Genomic DNA, 16538 nt, shown 5'->3' on the forward strand with positions numbered 1-16538 from the left:
AATCTGACAAATTAACTTAATTTGAACTGTTGGGAAACAAACTTCAAGAAAACTAAAGACTGCAGCTGAGGCTGTATGTATGTGAGGAGCATAATTAACAGTAACAGCTGTGAATGATTAGCAATCTAAGCCAGGAGTGATTATGAAACAAAACCTCAGAAACAAAACCAAGAAAATCAAACATGAAAGGAACTCAAACTGAACCTAAAAACAATTTAAAAATACAGTAAATCCATGAAACGGTTAAACACTAGTGCTTTCAAAGAGGCTTCCCCTCTCACATATTAAAGCATGAGCACCAACAACAATGTGACAGGGAAAGACAGGATAGATTTTCAGAGTTTTGCATGCATGGATCAAAGTGATCATTAAAAAAAGAAACATTACGCGAGTGACAGCAGAGAACATTCAGATTCATTACACGCCTATGAGAGTTCAGCATAACCTGACTTTATGAATTTCTTTAAAAAAAAAATGATATGTGCTGCCAGTAACATCCATTCTGACCTTGAAAAGCACAGAAAAGAACTAAGAAGTGCTAAATAAGACTTATGATCAGAAATTTTAAAACAAACGTGTTTCTGATACAAAGGAGAAGTTAACTTAAGCGCGAACAATTAAAAGGTCACTACCAAAAAGGTTTTTCTTAAATGACCAATTGTTCAAACGCAGTGCGTTATAGTCTATATTTGCCTAGTGAGAATCGGTGCACACTAGTTTTTAGAGGTGGGAATCTTGAGGCACCTCACAATTCAATTTGATTGCAATTTAGGAGGCAACAAGTCAACATCAAAATATGAAACTATTATCAAAACCCAGATCTGCATTTTTTTTAGATATGTTTCCCTTTTCTACAAGAAACTCGGCCAATATGACTTACTTTTCTCCACCAAATTACATTTTTAAGTAAAGCCAAGAGAGTAAACTTGCGTAACTTTTATTGAGAACATAAAATTCTGACATGAAAAATATTGTGTTTGATAATGAAAAATCATTTATGGATCATAATCGGTGGATCTAAAAATCCATTTGTTTCCCCACCATTACAAGTTTTTAGCAAAGACTTCTGGGAAATTTATAGGGCACTCACTTTTAATGGTAGATTTGAACTATCTCCGAATTGCCCCCCCCCACTCACTTTATAGTGCACTACATAGTGTGTTCGCCATTTTATACGGCTGTCCAAATCTACTAATTCCAAAATCGAGTGCGCAAGAAATTTCCCACAAGTCTTTGTGAAAAACTAGCATGCATCGATGCTCACCAGATTAGCGGATATACTGTAGACCACAATGTATTGCAGTTGAACAATTAAAAACAAAAAAAAAAACATATTTAAATGTAATTTTTAAATAAACCCACCACATTTTCACCATCAGAACACAGTGGATTCAGAAATAAACTTTAAATGTTCACATTGTTTCAATTTTCACTTAGTGAAATCGGTGGAGTCATATCCAGCACATAGAAAGCAGAAAAGTACGAGACCATCGTGTCCAAATTGCCTTTAAAATCCAAGGCACTATTCAGTCCCGCACTATACAGTTTTTTTTTGTAATTAGGTATTAGAGTGGGAATACGGACATAGCCTTGCACACCCCGACAAAATGGCTAACGGCCCATATAGGTACTGAGCAGTGAAGGAATTCTGACATTAAATTTGCATTAAAAAATGACCGTTTTCCATATCTATCAAAAAATAAATAAATAACTCGATGATAATGACACCAAGTTACTTTCCAGTTCTAAAAAAAAAGCCTTTGTCCTAGCACCTATGCTAGTTTCCAGGTGTGTTACTTAGCCTCTCTAGCTCCTAAAAACAGGCTTTTTTTTCAAAGCAGGACAACAGCAGAGAACAAAACCTAACAGTAAAATAGAAGGACCAAAGGCTAACAATAGAAAGCAACAAGACAAGGCCACAGTTATTTGTCCTACTCATCACCAACATCAGACTAAAAGTCAGAAAAAAAAAAAGTTTAGAGTCCAGAAAAGGCAGGTTTACCAGGAAGAATCTTTAAAGTGTATTTGGTATCATTTTAAAGTCTTGTCCTGGAGCCATGTCTAGGTTACTTTTTGACATTATAGCAGTCTGTGACACAACAGAGAGCTTCTAAAAAGGTTGAAGCACACAAAAAGTCCAGGTTAATCTCCTTTCTCAACATGAGCGTCACGTTTGACACCATTGTCTCCTTTTTTAATGTGGCAACATCTCAAATTAACGCTGATTTAAGAGTGATAATCCTCATTAATCTTGTTTTCTGATCAAGACTACCTAAAATTGAACTACAAATTCACAGAAAAAAAATATATATTTTTTTTATTTAACCAGGAAAAAAGATCCCATTGAGATACATTGATTTTTTTTTCAAGGGAGTCCTGGTCAAGAGGCAAAAATTGTATTTTAAATAAAAGCTAATGAAGAAAAAAATATTTAAAAAAATACTCAGATCAAAAACATATATGTAATTTGAAAAATAAGTTTAAATAAAAGTATAAATTTGAAAGAAAAAAAAAAGGAAAAGAGAGGTCAAGCATATTGACTATATGAGAACTGGAGTGAATGTGACATCACTCATAGAAAATGACTTGATTCCTGTTCCAATGAAATTAAGTCAGTTCAGAGGCCATTTTTACACAATAAAGATGACGGCCTGTTGTAAGCAGTAAATAGTGATTGGTCCAAGTCCACTCGAGTCAATATTTCTATGACAACCACTATCGCCAGTCAGGAGTGAGCTTGTTGGAAGTCCACACCCCTACCACTTAAAAGCAGAATCAAGAGAATCTGCCAAACATTCCACATAAGACCACATACTTTAATGAGGCATCAGACTGGCCAGTTTATTCATTGAATAACTTGAACTACAGAAAAAAATATGAAAAAATGTTTTAATTAGCAGAACATAGAAAAATTGCTTTTAGGCTAATTCTGACGCATTGCAGTGATGCCATTGATGTTCAATGTTCCTGTGAAATAAACTAATAAATAAAACAAATAAAACATGTCATTTAAAAAAGGTAGTAGAGCAAAAATGGTTAATGACTGAGTAATAGTTGTCTATTTCTCTATGGAAGTCTATCGGATTCGGCTTTTTGGGACTTCCTGTTTGGAATACAAAGGGGGAGGAGTCACGCAGTCCAATTCTAAAATACAGTCAATAATAAAACATTTTTAAAAATATATCTGAAATACCATATGACTGGCACACAAGATTAAAAGCCAACAACTAAATGTTTGTTTATTTAAAACATAATAATAAATAGATAATAGTATTTATGTTGCGTTATATTTTGCACTAAAAGTAAGGCACTAAAAAGTATTTTACATGTTTTTTATGTCCTTTTGGGGGTGAATGATTCTAAAAATGTATAAAACTGATAGCTTTTACTTTGTCATAAATCAAATATTTGTTATTCATGAAGCCTACACGTTTCCTAACACCTTTAGTTATTAAAAACACTACAGATGGTCAATATGAGAGCAGGGGACAGGCTTTTGTAATATGTTTTGTGGTGTTTTTCCAACAACCCTCACACACACAAACGCTAAACAAAAGCCAACAACACATGGAGCCTTTCTCCAGCTTTTAAGAGGATTTTCACGACGGGGATTCCCACACAAAAGGCGTGGAGGGGGAACCCTCTCTTTACACAGGAGCAGGAGAAAGTAGGGCGACGCTCCCTGAGCCCCCCACATCCCAGCGTCACCACTTTACGTCAACCCCCCATTAAATAAATTACGTTACGCTCTATTCGTGAAAATATTAAATAAAAAAACGACAATAATAGTTCGCTCGGGACCCCGTTTTTAATTCGGCTCGCACAACGGGAGCTCACACGGGCCAACTTTGATTTTTCTAATTTGTCATAATGCGAACTTTTATAAAGGACGCCTGTCAGCTACACACAACACAAAATAATTTGTGTTTGCTAGCGTGGTGAACCAGAATGTAGCTGGGCAATAAACCCCGTCGCCTTTGTGTTTTAAAGTGAGTAAATCCGTCCGTGTTTACATGATTCGGCGCATCGTTTCCTTCACCGAGGGGAGAAGGACACGTACGGCAGTGATGGAGCGCTGGGCCGCTGCATCAACATTACACAGCAACAATGGAGGCAGCTCACCTGGGGTAAAAGGACCTGACGGTGGATCATTCTCCAGAGGTTGGGAAAAGTTGTCGAGGAGGTGCACTTTAGCTATTTTCCTGCTGGCCCCATTCCCTTTCGTTAAAGGACAGATGAGGAACAAGAGAAGGGCTCATCCTTTCCTCTTTCTCTGGACCACAGTGAAGCTCGTCAAAATGGAACATTCCACTTCCGGAAACAGAAGCGCACCAACTGATATTATCAGGTAAAAAAAAATGTATCATTACAAACACGACAATGATAAAGCTTCAATTGTGATACGCTTCGTCTAAAAATCAAAACATGTGTTAATACATATTATTTAAATCCACAACGAGGCATTTTAACGAAAACTCTACCTTTGTTTTGAAAGTCCTGTTTCCGGTTGAGTCATAGGCCTTCCGCATTGACATAGTAGGGTACCAGCGCCCCTCAGCCAATCAGAAAGCGGGGATTCCGCCTCGCGTGCGCTGGCCCTGCCTCATCATCCATGCCTTCCTGCACCTGCCGTCAAACATGCACGCAAACCCACAGACAACAAGAAATTGTGGCTTTTCCTGAAGCAGATCATTTCATATTTCAGTCAACTTAACCATAATGGGCATTTAAAAAAATGAAACTTGAGTAAAACATGTCAAATGACCGGTTAAACAGGTTAAAGAAGGTAGCAAAATGCATGCAAAAACCTCACAGTAGCAACAAAAGCTGCCAAATTAAGCAATAAATAGATTATTTTTGCCTTAAAAATCTCTGAAAATGCAGTATAAATGTCAATTATCAGAAAGTTATAGGAAAAAAATTGTTAAAAAAATTACACCTATGATCAGTCCATTTTATAGCATTTTGTTTTAAAACAGATACTTGTTAAATAGAAAAACTTAAATTTTAAATTAGTCGCCATAAGAAAAATTACACACATCACATTGATTTTTAACACTAGAATCCCTGGAACATTCAGGGTGATACATTTTTGATGCTTTTAAACCATGAACACTGTGTTTACTTTAAAATTTTATTTTTACCTCTAAACTGTTCAATGCAGGGGAAAGAGATATTTTTAACACAGACAAACACAATAAATGACAAACTGGTGACATGGGGGGGGGGGGTTATCCATTTTTGATGCTTTTAAACCATCAACAATGACTTCCTGATTTCGCAATGCAGAATGTCATGTTTAAATTTAAGTTTGACATGCATTCCAGATTCCGCCACTAGACGGTCAAGTGGTTATGGCTGCGGACTCACATTCAGAAGGTCATGGGTTCGAATCCCGCTCAGGAATAGTCCACATGAAATATTTGTTTTTACTTTTAAATTTTATTTTTACCTCAAAACTGTTCAATGCAGGTGAAAGAAATATTTTTAACACAGACAAATGCCTTTAAACCATCAACAATGACTTCCTGATTTCGCAATGCAGAATGTCATATTTAAATTTAAGTTTGACATGGATTCCAGATTCCGCCACTAGGCGGTCAAGTGGTTATGGCTGCGGACTCACAGTCAGAAGGTCATGAGTTCGAATCCCGCTCAGGAATAGTCCACATGAAAAAATTGTTTTTACTTTTGAATTTTATTTTTTACCTCAAAACTGTTCAATGCAGGTGAAAGAAATATTTTTAACACAGACAATTTCCTTTAAACCATCAACAAGGACTTCCTGATTTCGCAATGCAGAATGTTATGTTTTAATTTAAGTTTGACATGGATTCCAGATTCCGCCACTAGACGGTCAAGTGGTTATGGCTGCGGACTCACATTCAGAAGGTCATGGGTTCGAATCCCGCTTAGGAATAGTCCACATGAAATATTTGTTTTTACTTTTAAATTTTGTTTTTACCTCAAAATTGGAAAATTGCAAATTAGATCTAGGTTGTACGACAGCACACAGTTCTGCTCCCTCCCCCCATCCACATACCTAAGAGAAACAGGTTTTTTAGGATCAGGCAGTCCTACAAGAAAGACATTTCTCCAGTGTGTCTGTGTTTTGTGGCACCACTGGCTGTCTTCAACATTCTGGTTACCTTTTTTGAATTGGGAAAATTGTCTTTTTACAGATGAAGGCTTCTCATCATTCTCTTCTTCAACAATTAATAGTTTATTAGTTTACTTTTGTATAAGTATCATGTGGAGAGGATGTTCTGGCTGCAAATCCATGTGCTGGCATATCCTCATCATAGGAGGAATCTGAGAAGATGAACTTTGATTCCACAACAAAAGAATCGTCTTCACTGCTCCCAGAGTCCACATCGAGGATTATTTCAAATAGAGCTAAGGGTTTCAGAGGAGTGTGAGTCTTGATGATATTGGGATGTTTGTCTTTTTGACTTGAAGATGTGTCTATGTTTTTAAGTCATAAACTTGCACTATATGACCAAAAGTATCGGCTCACCCATCCAAATGATCAGAATCAGGAGTCCTAATCACTTGGTTTGACCACAGGTGTTTAAAATCACTCCTCAGACATACAGACTGTTTTTGGAAACATTAGTGAAAGCATGTTTTGCTCTCAGGATCTCAGTGAATTCCAGTGTTGAACTGTCATAGGATGCCACCTGAGCAACAAATCCAGTCTTGAAATGTCCTAAATATTCCACAGTCAACTGTCAGTTCTATCAGAACAAAATGGAAGAATTTGGAACAACTCAGCCAGGATGCTGAAAGTCTAACGAGGTCATAGACTTTCTGCAGTTAGTTGCTGCAGAGCTGCAACCTTCATATGACCTTCACATCAGCATAAGTACAGTACTCAGAGAGCTTCATGGAATGGGTTTTCATGGCAGCAGCTGCAGCCACACATCAACAAGTACAATGTAAAGCGTGGATGCAGTGGTGTAAAGCACGCCGTCACTGGACTCTAGAGCAGTGGAGACGTCTTCTCTGGAGGGAGGAATCACACTTTTCTATCTGGAAATCTGATGGACCCGTCTGGGTTTGGAGGTTGCAGGAGAACGGGACGTTTCAGACTGCATTGGTGGAGGAGGAATGATGGTGTGGGCTTGTTTTTCAGACCCCTTAGTTCCAGTGAAAGGAACTTTCAATGCTTCAGGAGGCTAAAATATTTTGGACAATGCTCCCAACCTTAGTGGGAACAGTTTGGAGCGGGCTCTTCCTCTTCCAGCATTTTGTGCACCAGAGCACAAAGCAAGGTCCATAAAGACATGGAGGACAGAGTCCTGAACTGAACGCCATAGAACACCTTTGAGATGAATTAGAGCAGAGACTGAGAGCCAGACCTTCTCCACCAACATCAGTGTGACCTGACCAATGAGCTTTTGGAAGAATGATCCAGAGTTCTTATAAATACTCTCCTCAACCTTGTGGACAGCCTTCCCAGAAGAGTTGAAGCTGCAATAGCGGCAAAAGGTGGAGCAACATCATATTGAACTCTGGATTAGGAATGAGATGGAACTTTGGTTCAAATGTGAGTAAAAGCAGGAAAGCCAATACTTGTCCACATGCATCAGGTAACTCCAACCCCCACACAACCTGTTAGTTCAAATACACATTAGGTACTACATGCTGCATTAACATATAGATGGGCAAGTTAATGGCTCATCAGTGACCCACCATGACACAACAATGGGCTCTCGGACTAAAGGGGGCGGGGGACTTTTCCCTGCGCAAATTTGCGCAGGCTCAGGAATTCTAGTGTTAATGGTGTCGCTTAGAATTAGCAACTTAGCATGGTCAAGTTATTAGTTGTCAATTTATACAGTTTGTTAGAATGATCTAGATTGGTTTCACTCACTTTCAAGGGGGCTCAAGACAGTTTAATATATGAAAATTTTGAAAAATTGAGCAGTAAAACAGTACAACTGCAAAATTCCAGAAGAAGTTGTGTGTCTTGACCTGAGAAATGTCCAAAAAAGCTAAAAGCAATAAAAAAATTAGAGGTGGAAACACTGAACTGGATGAGGTTTTTTGTTTAAATCGGCATTGTAAATTAGTACTGTGCTCATTATTGATAAACAAAACATTTTCCTTCAAAACATATATGAGGATATTTCCTATTTTTTTCCACTCCTTGATATTGAGCTAGTTTTAATGACTACAAAATTCTTAAAAATCATCAAGTAATCTGCAATTATATGAGATCCATTTGGGTACAATACATTCATTCATTTTCTTGGCCGTTTCTTCCCTGTCGGGGTCGCGGAGGTGCTGGAGCCTAACCCGGCTAGGCGAAGGTGGGGTTCACCCTGGACAGGTCGCCAGTCTGTCGCAGGGCCTGGGTACATTGCAGAAATCTGCTAATCCTAGGTTCACTTAATTACTTGTTCAGTGACAAGACCATCTATGGTCATTTTATTGATTTATTTTGCTTTTTTAAACTCAGTCTAAGAGAAAATAAACAAATCAGATTTGTTTTTAGCATGTTCTTGTAGCATTTTTCTCATAGTAGTGAACCTATGTAAAATAATTTGCAATTAAAAATGCCATTATGGGTATTTATTGATTGAAATCGTGTTGGATCAGAAAACTGGAGGCTTGAAAATGCTCAGACTAATGACACCGCTGGAATGGGCGTGGCAAAAATCTCTTCTCCCCTGTGCGCACCGTGGCCCGCTCATGATTAGATGTGCGAGACATGATGAGTGTTCAACACTCGTGCTACAAGTGTGGCTCAAAACTATACGACTGGATTGATCCAATTTTGCTCGTCGTTGTTTTAAATGTTAGCTTGACGCTATAACCTCGCGCATAAGATTACAAACAGAGCTCTCAGGGAGAGGGACAGGGAGGGGAACTCTATGTCAACAGTCTCGCCCACAAACCAGAATTGTTTTGCCTAATGAGCAGAAAATATGTCCTAAAATACGACAAAGGCTTTTTCGATTTTAGCTAAACCCAATTATAGAATTTTAAAAAAGGACTTTAAGGAGAAGGACTTTAGAAGCCATTCCAACAAAAATTGTGTTTGTAACATGTTTTTGTGGCATTTTGTCTGATAATGGAAGTCATATGCCAAAAAAAAAAAATAAATAATAAGATCAAATGCACATTTCTGTGTATTTATTAATTAAAGCTGATGTAAATCAAGAGCAGATGAAAACAAATACATTTGAAAAAGATCATACAGGTATTTGTGACGTAGAATATACACTGGGCGGCCACACTGTAAAAAGTGAAACATGGAATAAATTAACAAAACTTCTGTAATGTTTTTAAAATCGATCAAAAGATGATCAGAGTGGGTCTTCAATGAATTTTGTCAAATTTGTCCTACACTTCCCACACACCCTCAATCTAGAATTTTTGACCCATTGTCAGGGTTTTCTGTCGTTACTTTTCCACCTAAACACAAATATAAAAATAGCTATGTGGACAAAAGCTTGACAAATTTGAATTTTTTTCCGATATGTGTGCAGTGGAATTGTTTATAATCCTAATGAATCATGAATTTTGGAAAGTATTGTATACGTACGTCAGTGTAGACCTCTGTAGTGTTTCTAAAATGTATTTAATTGAACTAATGAATGCATGTTTATGCCACCTGCCCTTATTTATCAGAAAACTTGTTCAAAACAAGAGTTAGACGTCTAGATGTTTCTACGGTGACATCTAGTGGTCACCAGCTCATAATTCATTTGTGCTCCCCTGCTTCCTCCTGGAGGCTTTATTTATGAGGCTGTCCTCCAGCTCTAAATTTAAAGCGATTGTTTCAGAAAAGCCCGGTGAAACAGCAGCATGTGAGCATGTGTGGAGGGATTTCAGCTGACACCCTGTTTTTGTGTGGGCGGGAAGAGAGATCCGGGGGTGAGGAGGGAGCCAGAGATAAATGACTGCAAATGAGAAATGACATTTCCTCTATCTGCCGTTCCACCCACTCCCATTGTCTGCAACTCCCTTTCATTCCACTTCACTTCCACTTGCTCTCTTTTCTTTCTTTTCCCTCAGCCCCGCGCGTCACATCTTTTCCATCCTCCTTCCAGCTCTCTGACTGTCAGCTTCTCCCCATTACAGTTCAGCCTCTCATGCAGCCAACATCTCCTGAATGTGGAATCATTTTGAGATTCAATAACAAGCAGCTCATGATTACCTGTATGCAAACCAAGCAAACACAGAATCCCATTTGCTTCAATATTTCTCAACACATTCACAGCAAACACAAACGGGTGATTTTTTTTTAATGATGGCAGAGAGTTGGGAAGCAGCTTTCCTCCCTCAAAACACAAATAGAAAATTATAAAACCGGTGAAAAGGCTTAAAATTCCACCAAGAGCAGCCTTTAATTCAAAAACAGGCGCTTCTTTGATCTGTTTCTCTGTTACAAACAACACTTTTAACACAATCGAGTTAAAGTCAAAGTTTTATTCAATAACAAATTTTGTTTCCAGCAGCAGTCCTGGGTTGTATCCAAATCCCTCTACTACTCCCTTTTATACTTTTTTTTTTTTCCCTTTTATACTTCTTATCTCTAAGTCGGCTTTTATCTGTAATTTTTAAAAGTATTTTAGCTGAACTTTTAATGTAGAGCGCCTTGTTTGACCGAGGTCATTTAAAGATGCTATATAAATTAATTAAACTTAAACTAAATAGTGCACTCTAAATCTTGCATTCACACCGGATGCGGCAGCGCGGCGGATGCATCAAGTTTCAATGTTAAGTCAATGTAAAGACACGATCTGACATGCTTGGGGCACGGGACTTTTTCATTTACTAAAGCATAAAAGAGATTCATCATGGCGGCTAGATTAAAAGATTTTTGTTCTTAACTTCCATCTATTTTCTTAACCACTTGGTTGCTGGAGACTGTCCCATGTCCCCATGGAGCTGGCGTGATGGCTACGCTAGCCAGCCGCCTGGTAACCAGCTTAGCGTGCTCCGCTGCCCAGGCTCCAGCAGAGCTAAAACCAGGAGTCTACAACCTGAGGCTTTGGAGTCAAATGCAGCTCCTTCATTTCGCCATTGTGGCTCTTTGGCTTTAAACAAAAACGCTAATAATTTCAGTAAATAAAAGTTTGTAGGTAATTATTTAGCTTATTAGGTGTTATTTATATTAAGAATTTTAACACGTCAGATAACTAAGAAAAATAACGGTAAGGTCAGTAAATTATTATTAAATCACATAGATTTATTTAAAAAAAAATGAATCTACGCCAATGTTGTTATGTTTATATCTGATAGAAAAAATGAGAAAATGGATAAAGTGCACCAAAGTCATAAAAATATAAAATGCCATGTTTGATTTGACTTTCTTGCTTATTTGACACAGGGTGCATTTTATTTTGATAGTAATTTGTGTGTTGTGGTCAAAAGTAAAATAAGTTTAAAACTTTTGTAAAAAATGTGAATTATTAGAATTATTTTAAATGTATGTTTTAGAAATAAATGGCTACAAAAACATAGATAAAGTGTATTCTTCTAATCTGACATTGTGGCTTTTGCTTGGTTTTGGTCAGTAAAACAGTGGACCAAATAGATCTTTCAGGACCAAAGGGCCTGAAAGATCGCTCTAGCTTTATGCGCTTATGATATTTTTCTTATTTTCATCAAGACAATAATAAAAAGATGCCCAGTTGTATTCTTATTTCTCCCTCTCGGGTTAATGGTCAAACTGGGCCACAGACAGATAGAAGTAACCTTTAAAACGGCCTTCAGGTGCAGCTCTCGCTGCACGAGAGAAGTACACCGCACCTGGAGACACTCTGAAAGATCTGGTGAAACCAGTTACAGTGACTTGCTTGCCAGCGCCTCTGCATAGCTCTCCAGAACATAAAAACCCAAGCTATTTCCTCAACATCATCCCTGTTTTTCCATGATGTGACTAAAGATCTCTTCAGCCATTGGTCAGGAATTACACGGGTGTGGCAAAGCAATGAGCGACAGAATAATGGAGGTCCTCAGCTGCCATCCTTGTCGGGATAGTTCAACTGAGATGTTCATGATCTCTTTTTGAGGTCAAAGCACCAAATGTTGAGTATATAGGAAGAGTATAAGAAAGAAGTTTTATTTCTTCAAACAACCTGATGTATTTACCTCTCTTATTACATGTGTTATGTCTGATCCAATAACTCCCAAATGTCTGACATTTTGGCATCATTTTTCTTTTTTAAGTGCATTTTTCCATGTTTGTTTCCCGTTTTCTGACCTGTCCCTGCAGATGATCTTCTTTCTCAGTCATTCTGGTTCAGGTCGACTTCCACTGGGGAGAAGTCACCGACTGCTTGAACAGTACAGGGGATTACGCAAATGAAAATAAAGTGTGTCGTCAATAATTCAAACATTTTGAATTATTCACACACAAAGTAAACCTTGTTGAATCTTCCCTTGTGATCTACATGTTAACTCTGTTTACTGACTTATATACACATTTGGTGCTTTGACCTCTGAACAGAAAGTCATGAACATGTTATGATTAGATACTTGTTTAAATCAGATAAGAGATGAACAGATACACAACAATGTATCCATACACTCAAGCTATTTTTACATCTTAGATAGCTGAGGCTGTTTTTGTAACATAATATATCTGAATTAGATCTAAAAACAAAGCTCAGAACAATACTCCAGGTCCAACAAAACAGAAAAATGGTTGGCAATAGAGATGCAAACTACAACATACTAGGAGAGAAGTAGAGTGGAGCAGAGGAATATATGCAGCTCAAACTGGGTGAGGGTAATGAGGCTGATAAGGAAGGAAAGGAATGTGGCGAGCTATGAGTAACCACAGCTGCTGGAGGTCTGGATCCACAGAAGAACACAAAACCATCACAGTAAAAAAAAAGTTCACATTTGAAAACATCTCAACTATTGATAATCTGTAGCTCACTGACTTGTGCATCTATCTGACAATTGATTTGTAAGGGGTTCAAATCCTTGCCTTAAAGCCAGCAGGTTTGTGGCAACCCTTTTTAGACTCAATTCTGACAGATCTGACTCCAGTTTGTCTATAGAACAAAGCTTGACCTAGATTCCTGTCTTGATACTGGCTTGGAGAATCCATTTAAAAGCAAAAGAGTTGGTAAATCAGGTGCTCACACAAATGTTAGTACAAACATTGGTGTTTAAAAAAAATAAAAATCTACCGAAAGGATGTCTTTTCAAAGCTCATTAACAAATTGACAAAGAAAGCTCTGTTAGGTTTTCCACAGACACATCTGAAGCCTCAAACAGACGAGACAACACATTTGTGCTCTAATGTGTCCATTTTTTATCACCACTTAGCAAGCTGTTAATTAATGTGATAAAATGGGAATGACTCCAGGCCATTATCGGTTTTATTATATTGCAATTAATGACCTAAAACGCTCAGAGCTATAAATCTGAAGGACTGACACTATGCCAGAAGATGTGCAGTATGAATGGCATAAATGAAAACAAACTTGATATTGTTTCTTTAATATTTAGAATAACAAAATGCAGCAATCCTTGGGCTGATATCAAATTCCTGGCGGTTCAATTTTCTAGCTTAAAGCCTAAAACTGTGTTGAAACCATGTGGTCTAAAAGGGCACTCATCAGTTTGCTCCCTGTTGAAAAGATGCTTCACCATCTGTACAGGGGTAGCAGTCTAAGCCCCTTCCTCCAGTTCTTCTGGGGGAACCCTGAGGTGTTTGCAACCAAGTCAACAGACAGTCTCTCCAGCATCTCCTGGGAATGAATGAATTTACCTTTGGTTTGTGAGTTTCTGTACAGACGTCCCCGCTCAGTTGAACAAGCCTGGAACACTTCCCAAGGGAGGACTCCTGGAGGTATCTGGATCAGATGCTTGAGTCACTTCAACAGGCTCTTCTTGATGTGGAGGAGCATCAACTCTACTTCGAGTTTCAGTCGCTTAGGATCTTGTTCTTTCATGCCCTCCAGAAAGATCAACTGGTAAATAGAGAGCTTGACTTTCTGACTCAACCAGCACAACAACAACACAACAGCGGGCGCTCCAATCCGCCTGTCAATCTTCTAATCTTTTTCTTCAAAACTGTTGTCAGCAAATCTCAGAATGATTTACAAAATTGTCATAGTGAGAAATCTCTGGGCCTCCTTGAACTGGGTTGAATGCATAGACCTCTCATGGATGCAGAAGCAACAGCTTGATTCTAGACCAGTTAGGCCATAAACAGGAGTTTTTAAAATATATATTTTGAAACAGACTTTTAACACAGTGGACACAGTCAACCCCACCAGAATCCAGATTGGAGATTTAAAATCCAGTTCTGACACCATTTCAGTTACCTAGTGGCATTTAGATGACAAAATGATGTTGCACTGACTTGGCCTTGTAAACGTGGGAGTTCTGTAGAAGCTCTGGAGATGAACCAGCAAAACACTTGGACTAACTACAACACAGAGTCAACAGCAACTCTGTTAGTGTAAAAGCCAACAGATTCCAAATGTGTAAGAGACAAAAAAGTCATATGACCAAACGGGGTGTCATTTGAAAAGAAACAAAGTAAAATTTGGCCTTGGTCTCTGCATGTGTGTTGTATAACCTGAAGAAATGACCTTTAGACAATTGATGAGATGATGAAATAAGAGCTTACCAATTGTATACATCGGGTTTGCTGTGAAATATGATGAAATATGTTATGTAATTCATGCATTCATTGGGTATTATTCTTTTATACAATGTGTGATAGGAAATCAAGAAAAGTATTTCCAACCTCAGAGCAGATCAGCTTCCACCTGGCTTGAAGAGCTATTGTAGATGTCTCAGAGAAACAAACCTCGCATTCTCATACAACCTTTACAGACATGTCTTCTTTGATGGTGGGGTGACCACCGTCAATATCACTTATTACCCAGGTACGTACACATTTGGAGAACTGTTGATTTACATCTTTCCAACAACATGAACTGCCCTACAATGGATAGACAAACTGTCCAGGACGTACCGCACCTTCACCCATCAGGTGCTTGTTGGGTTCCAGCATCCTTGTGACCCTGAATGGGAAGGAAGTGGGATTAGAAAACAAATACATAGTTATTCAACCATAACAGAATGCTGCTGTGAGAAGAAATGTGTCCAATCAACTCTCAATTCAAATCAAACATTATTTGGAAGAATATATTTCATTGGACGTAGCACAAAGTTACTTAATAGTTTACAAATACCTTACTCAGAACTTCCTAGAAAAATATTTAATGTAAGATTTATTTGTTTTATTCATTACTGACATTATACTAGCTTAATATTCAATTTAGAAATTATTAATGAAGAGAAGCAGAGAGAATCCTAAAATTGTTGTGTCTAACATCCATTCACAATCAAAGTACAAAAGGTGTGACACGGTTATTTATCTATTTCATTACCTATCCCATAATATAACATACATGATGGCCACATGTACTAATACCAAAAACATTTACCTAATCAGTTTCTTGAGATGTTGAATGTTTGATGATTTCCTCAATCCTTTTCTTTTGCTTGTTCGTTTGGTCATTGGGTGTGAATATTGGCAGATAAAGAGAGTCCTCCGACTCATACTGGCTGAAAGTTTAGACAAAGTTGTGGTTTAACAGGAATATTGTCCTTTAACATCTTTAATTTGGGTTTTGTCTTCAGCGACCTCTAAAGATAACATTTTTCTGTGTCTTTACAAGTTTCCAGTTCTTCATTTGTCTCATCACAGATAAACTAGGCTGTGTCACTCACAATGTCTCAGTAAAGTGTTAGTCTGAAAATTAGCATACACCATTATCCATGATTAATTTGTACTGCCACATGCGTTCCAGGTACACCTTTGTCATTAAATAGGATAATTATGGTGTAGCTACTTTGGCTTAACCTGTCTCCCACATTTACTCCTGTACAAGTGTTTCCCAGAGAGCTTTTAGAAGCCATTACCTATGCTGCTCTGGACTAGATTTTTAGGTAATTACCAATCTGCAGCTAAAACTTAATGTCATGCTGTAATTAAGCATGAACAGTGTGGAGAAATATTTATGCGAGTTCCCGGTGCTGGATCAAATGCACACTATTTATTCTGTGATCCCCCGCTTTAAAAAAGGAAAACATGCAGTAATGCAGATATGATGTGCTATTGTAGCATTTGTTGTTTACAGACATAATAGATGATAAACAATAATATAATCAATGAAAGCAATTTTCTAAGACTGATCGTGTCAAAGACTTTGCGTAAAGTATTTAACTTTCTGTATTTTCAACACTAAGGTAGCCTATACTGAAAAGCCTTATTATTATTATTATTTTTAAAAAGAACAGTGCACCTTATTATGGATAATTCTGGCTTTGTTTACTGGATGTTGAAGTGATTTTTTAGATTTACATGGTGTTCTGTCAATGTATTAGTGTGTTTTCTTTATGAGTTGCAAACAAGGTTGGGTGGTATGCTAACGTGTAGCGGTGTCTGACTGTCATATTTTGACATATAATTCACAACCATGGAAGTTAGCATAGTCACAGTGATATTTTTTTAGTGCTAATCAGTTTTTTTTTTTTTTTTTTTAAAA

General features: G+C 37.7%; 1 protein-coding gene across 3 annotated transcripts in view; it reads right to left on the reverse strand.

Annotated features, from left to right (window-relative positions):
* LOC112151248 (E3 ubiquitin-protein ligase HECW1) overlaps nucleotides 1-4328 on the reverse strand; it is a 78623-nt gene extending 74295 nt beyond the window's left edge. For all 3 annotated transcript variants that reach the window (XM_024280048.2, XM_024280046.2, XM_024280047.2), the window contains exon 1: nucleotides 4123-4328. In XM_024280048.2, the coding sequence (XP_024135816.1) occupies nucleotides 4123-4152 (30 nt within the window). In that variant the 5' untranslated portion in view covers nucleotides 4153-4328. The remainder of the gene's footprint in view (nucleotides 1-4122) is intronic.
* Between the last annotated feature and the right edge of the window lie 12210 nt (nucleotides 4329-16538).

The sequence above is a fragment of the Oryzias melastigma genome, linkage group LG20 (genome assembly GCF_002922805.2).
Source record: "Oryzias melastigma strain HK-1 linkage group LG20, ASM292280v2, whole genome shotgun sequence".
Lineage (NCBI taxonomy): Eukaryota > Metazoa > Chordata > Actinopteri > Beloniformes > Adrianichthyidae > Oryzias > Oryzias melastigma.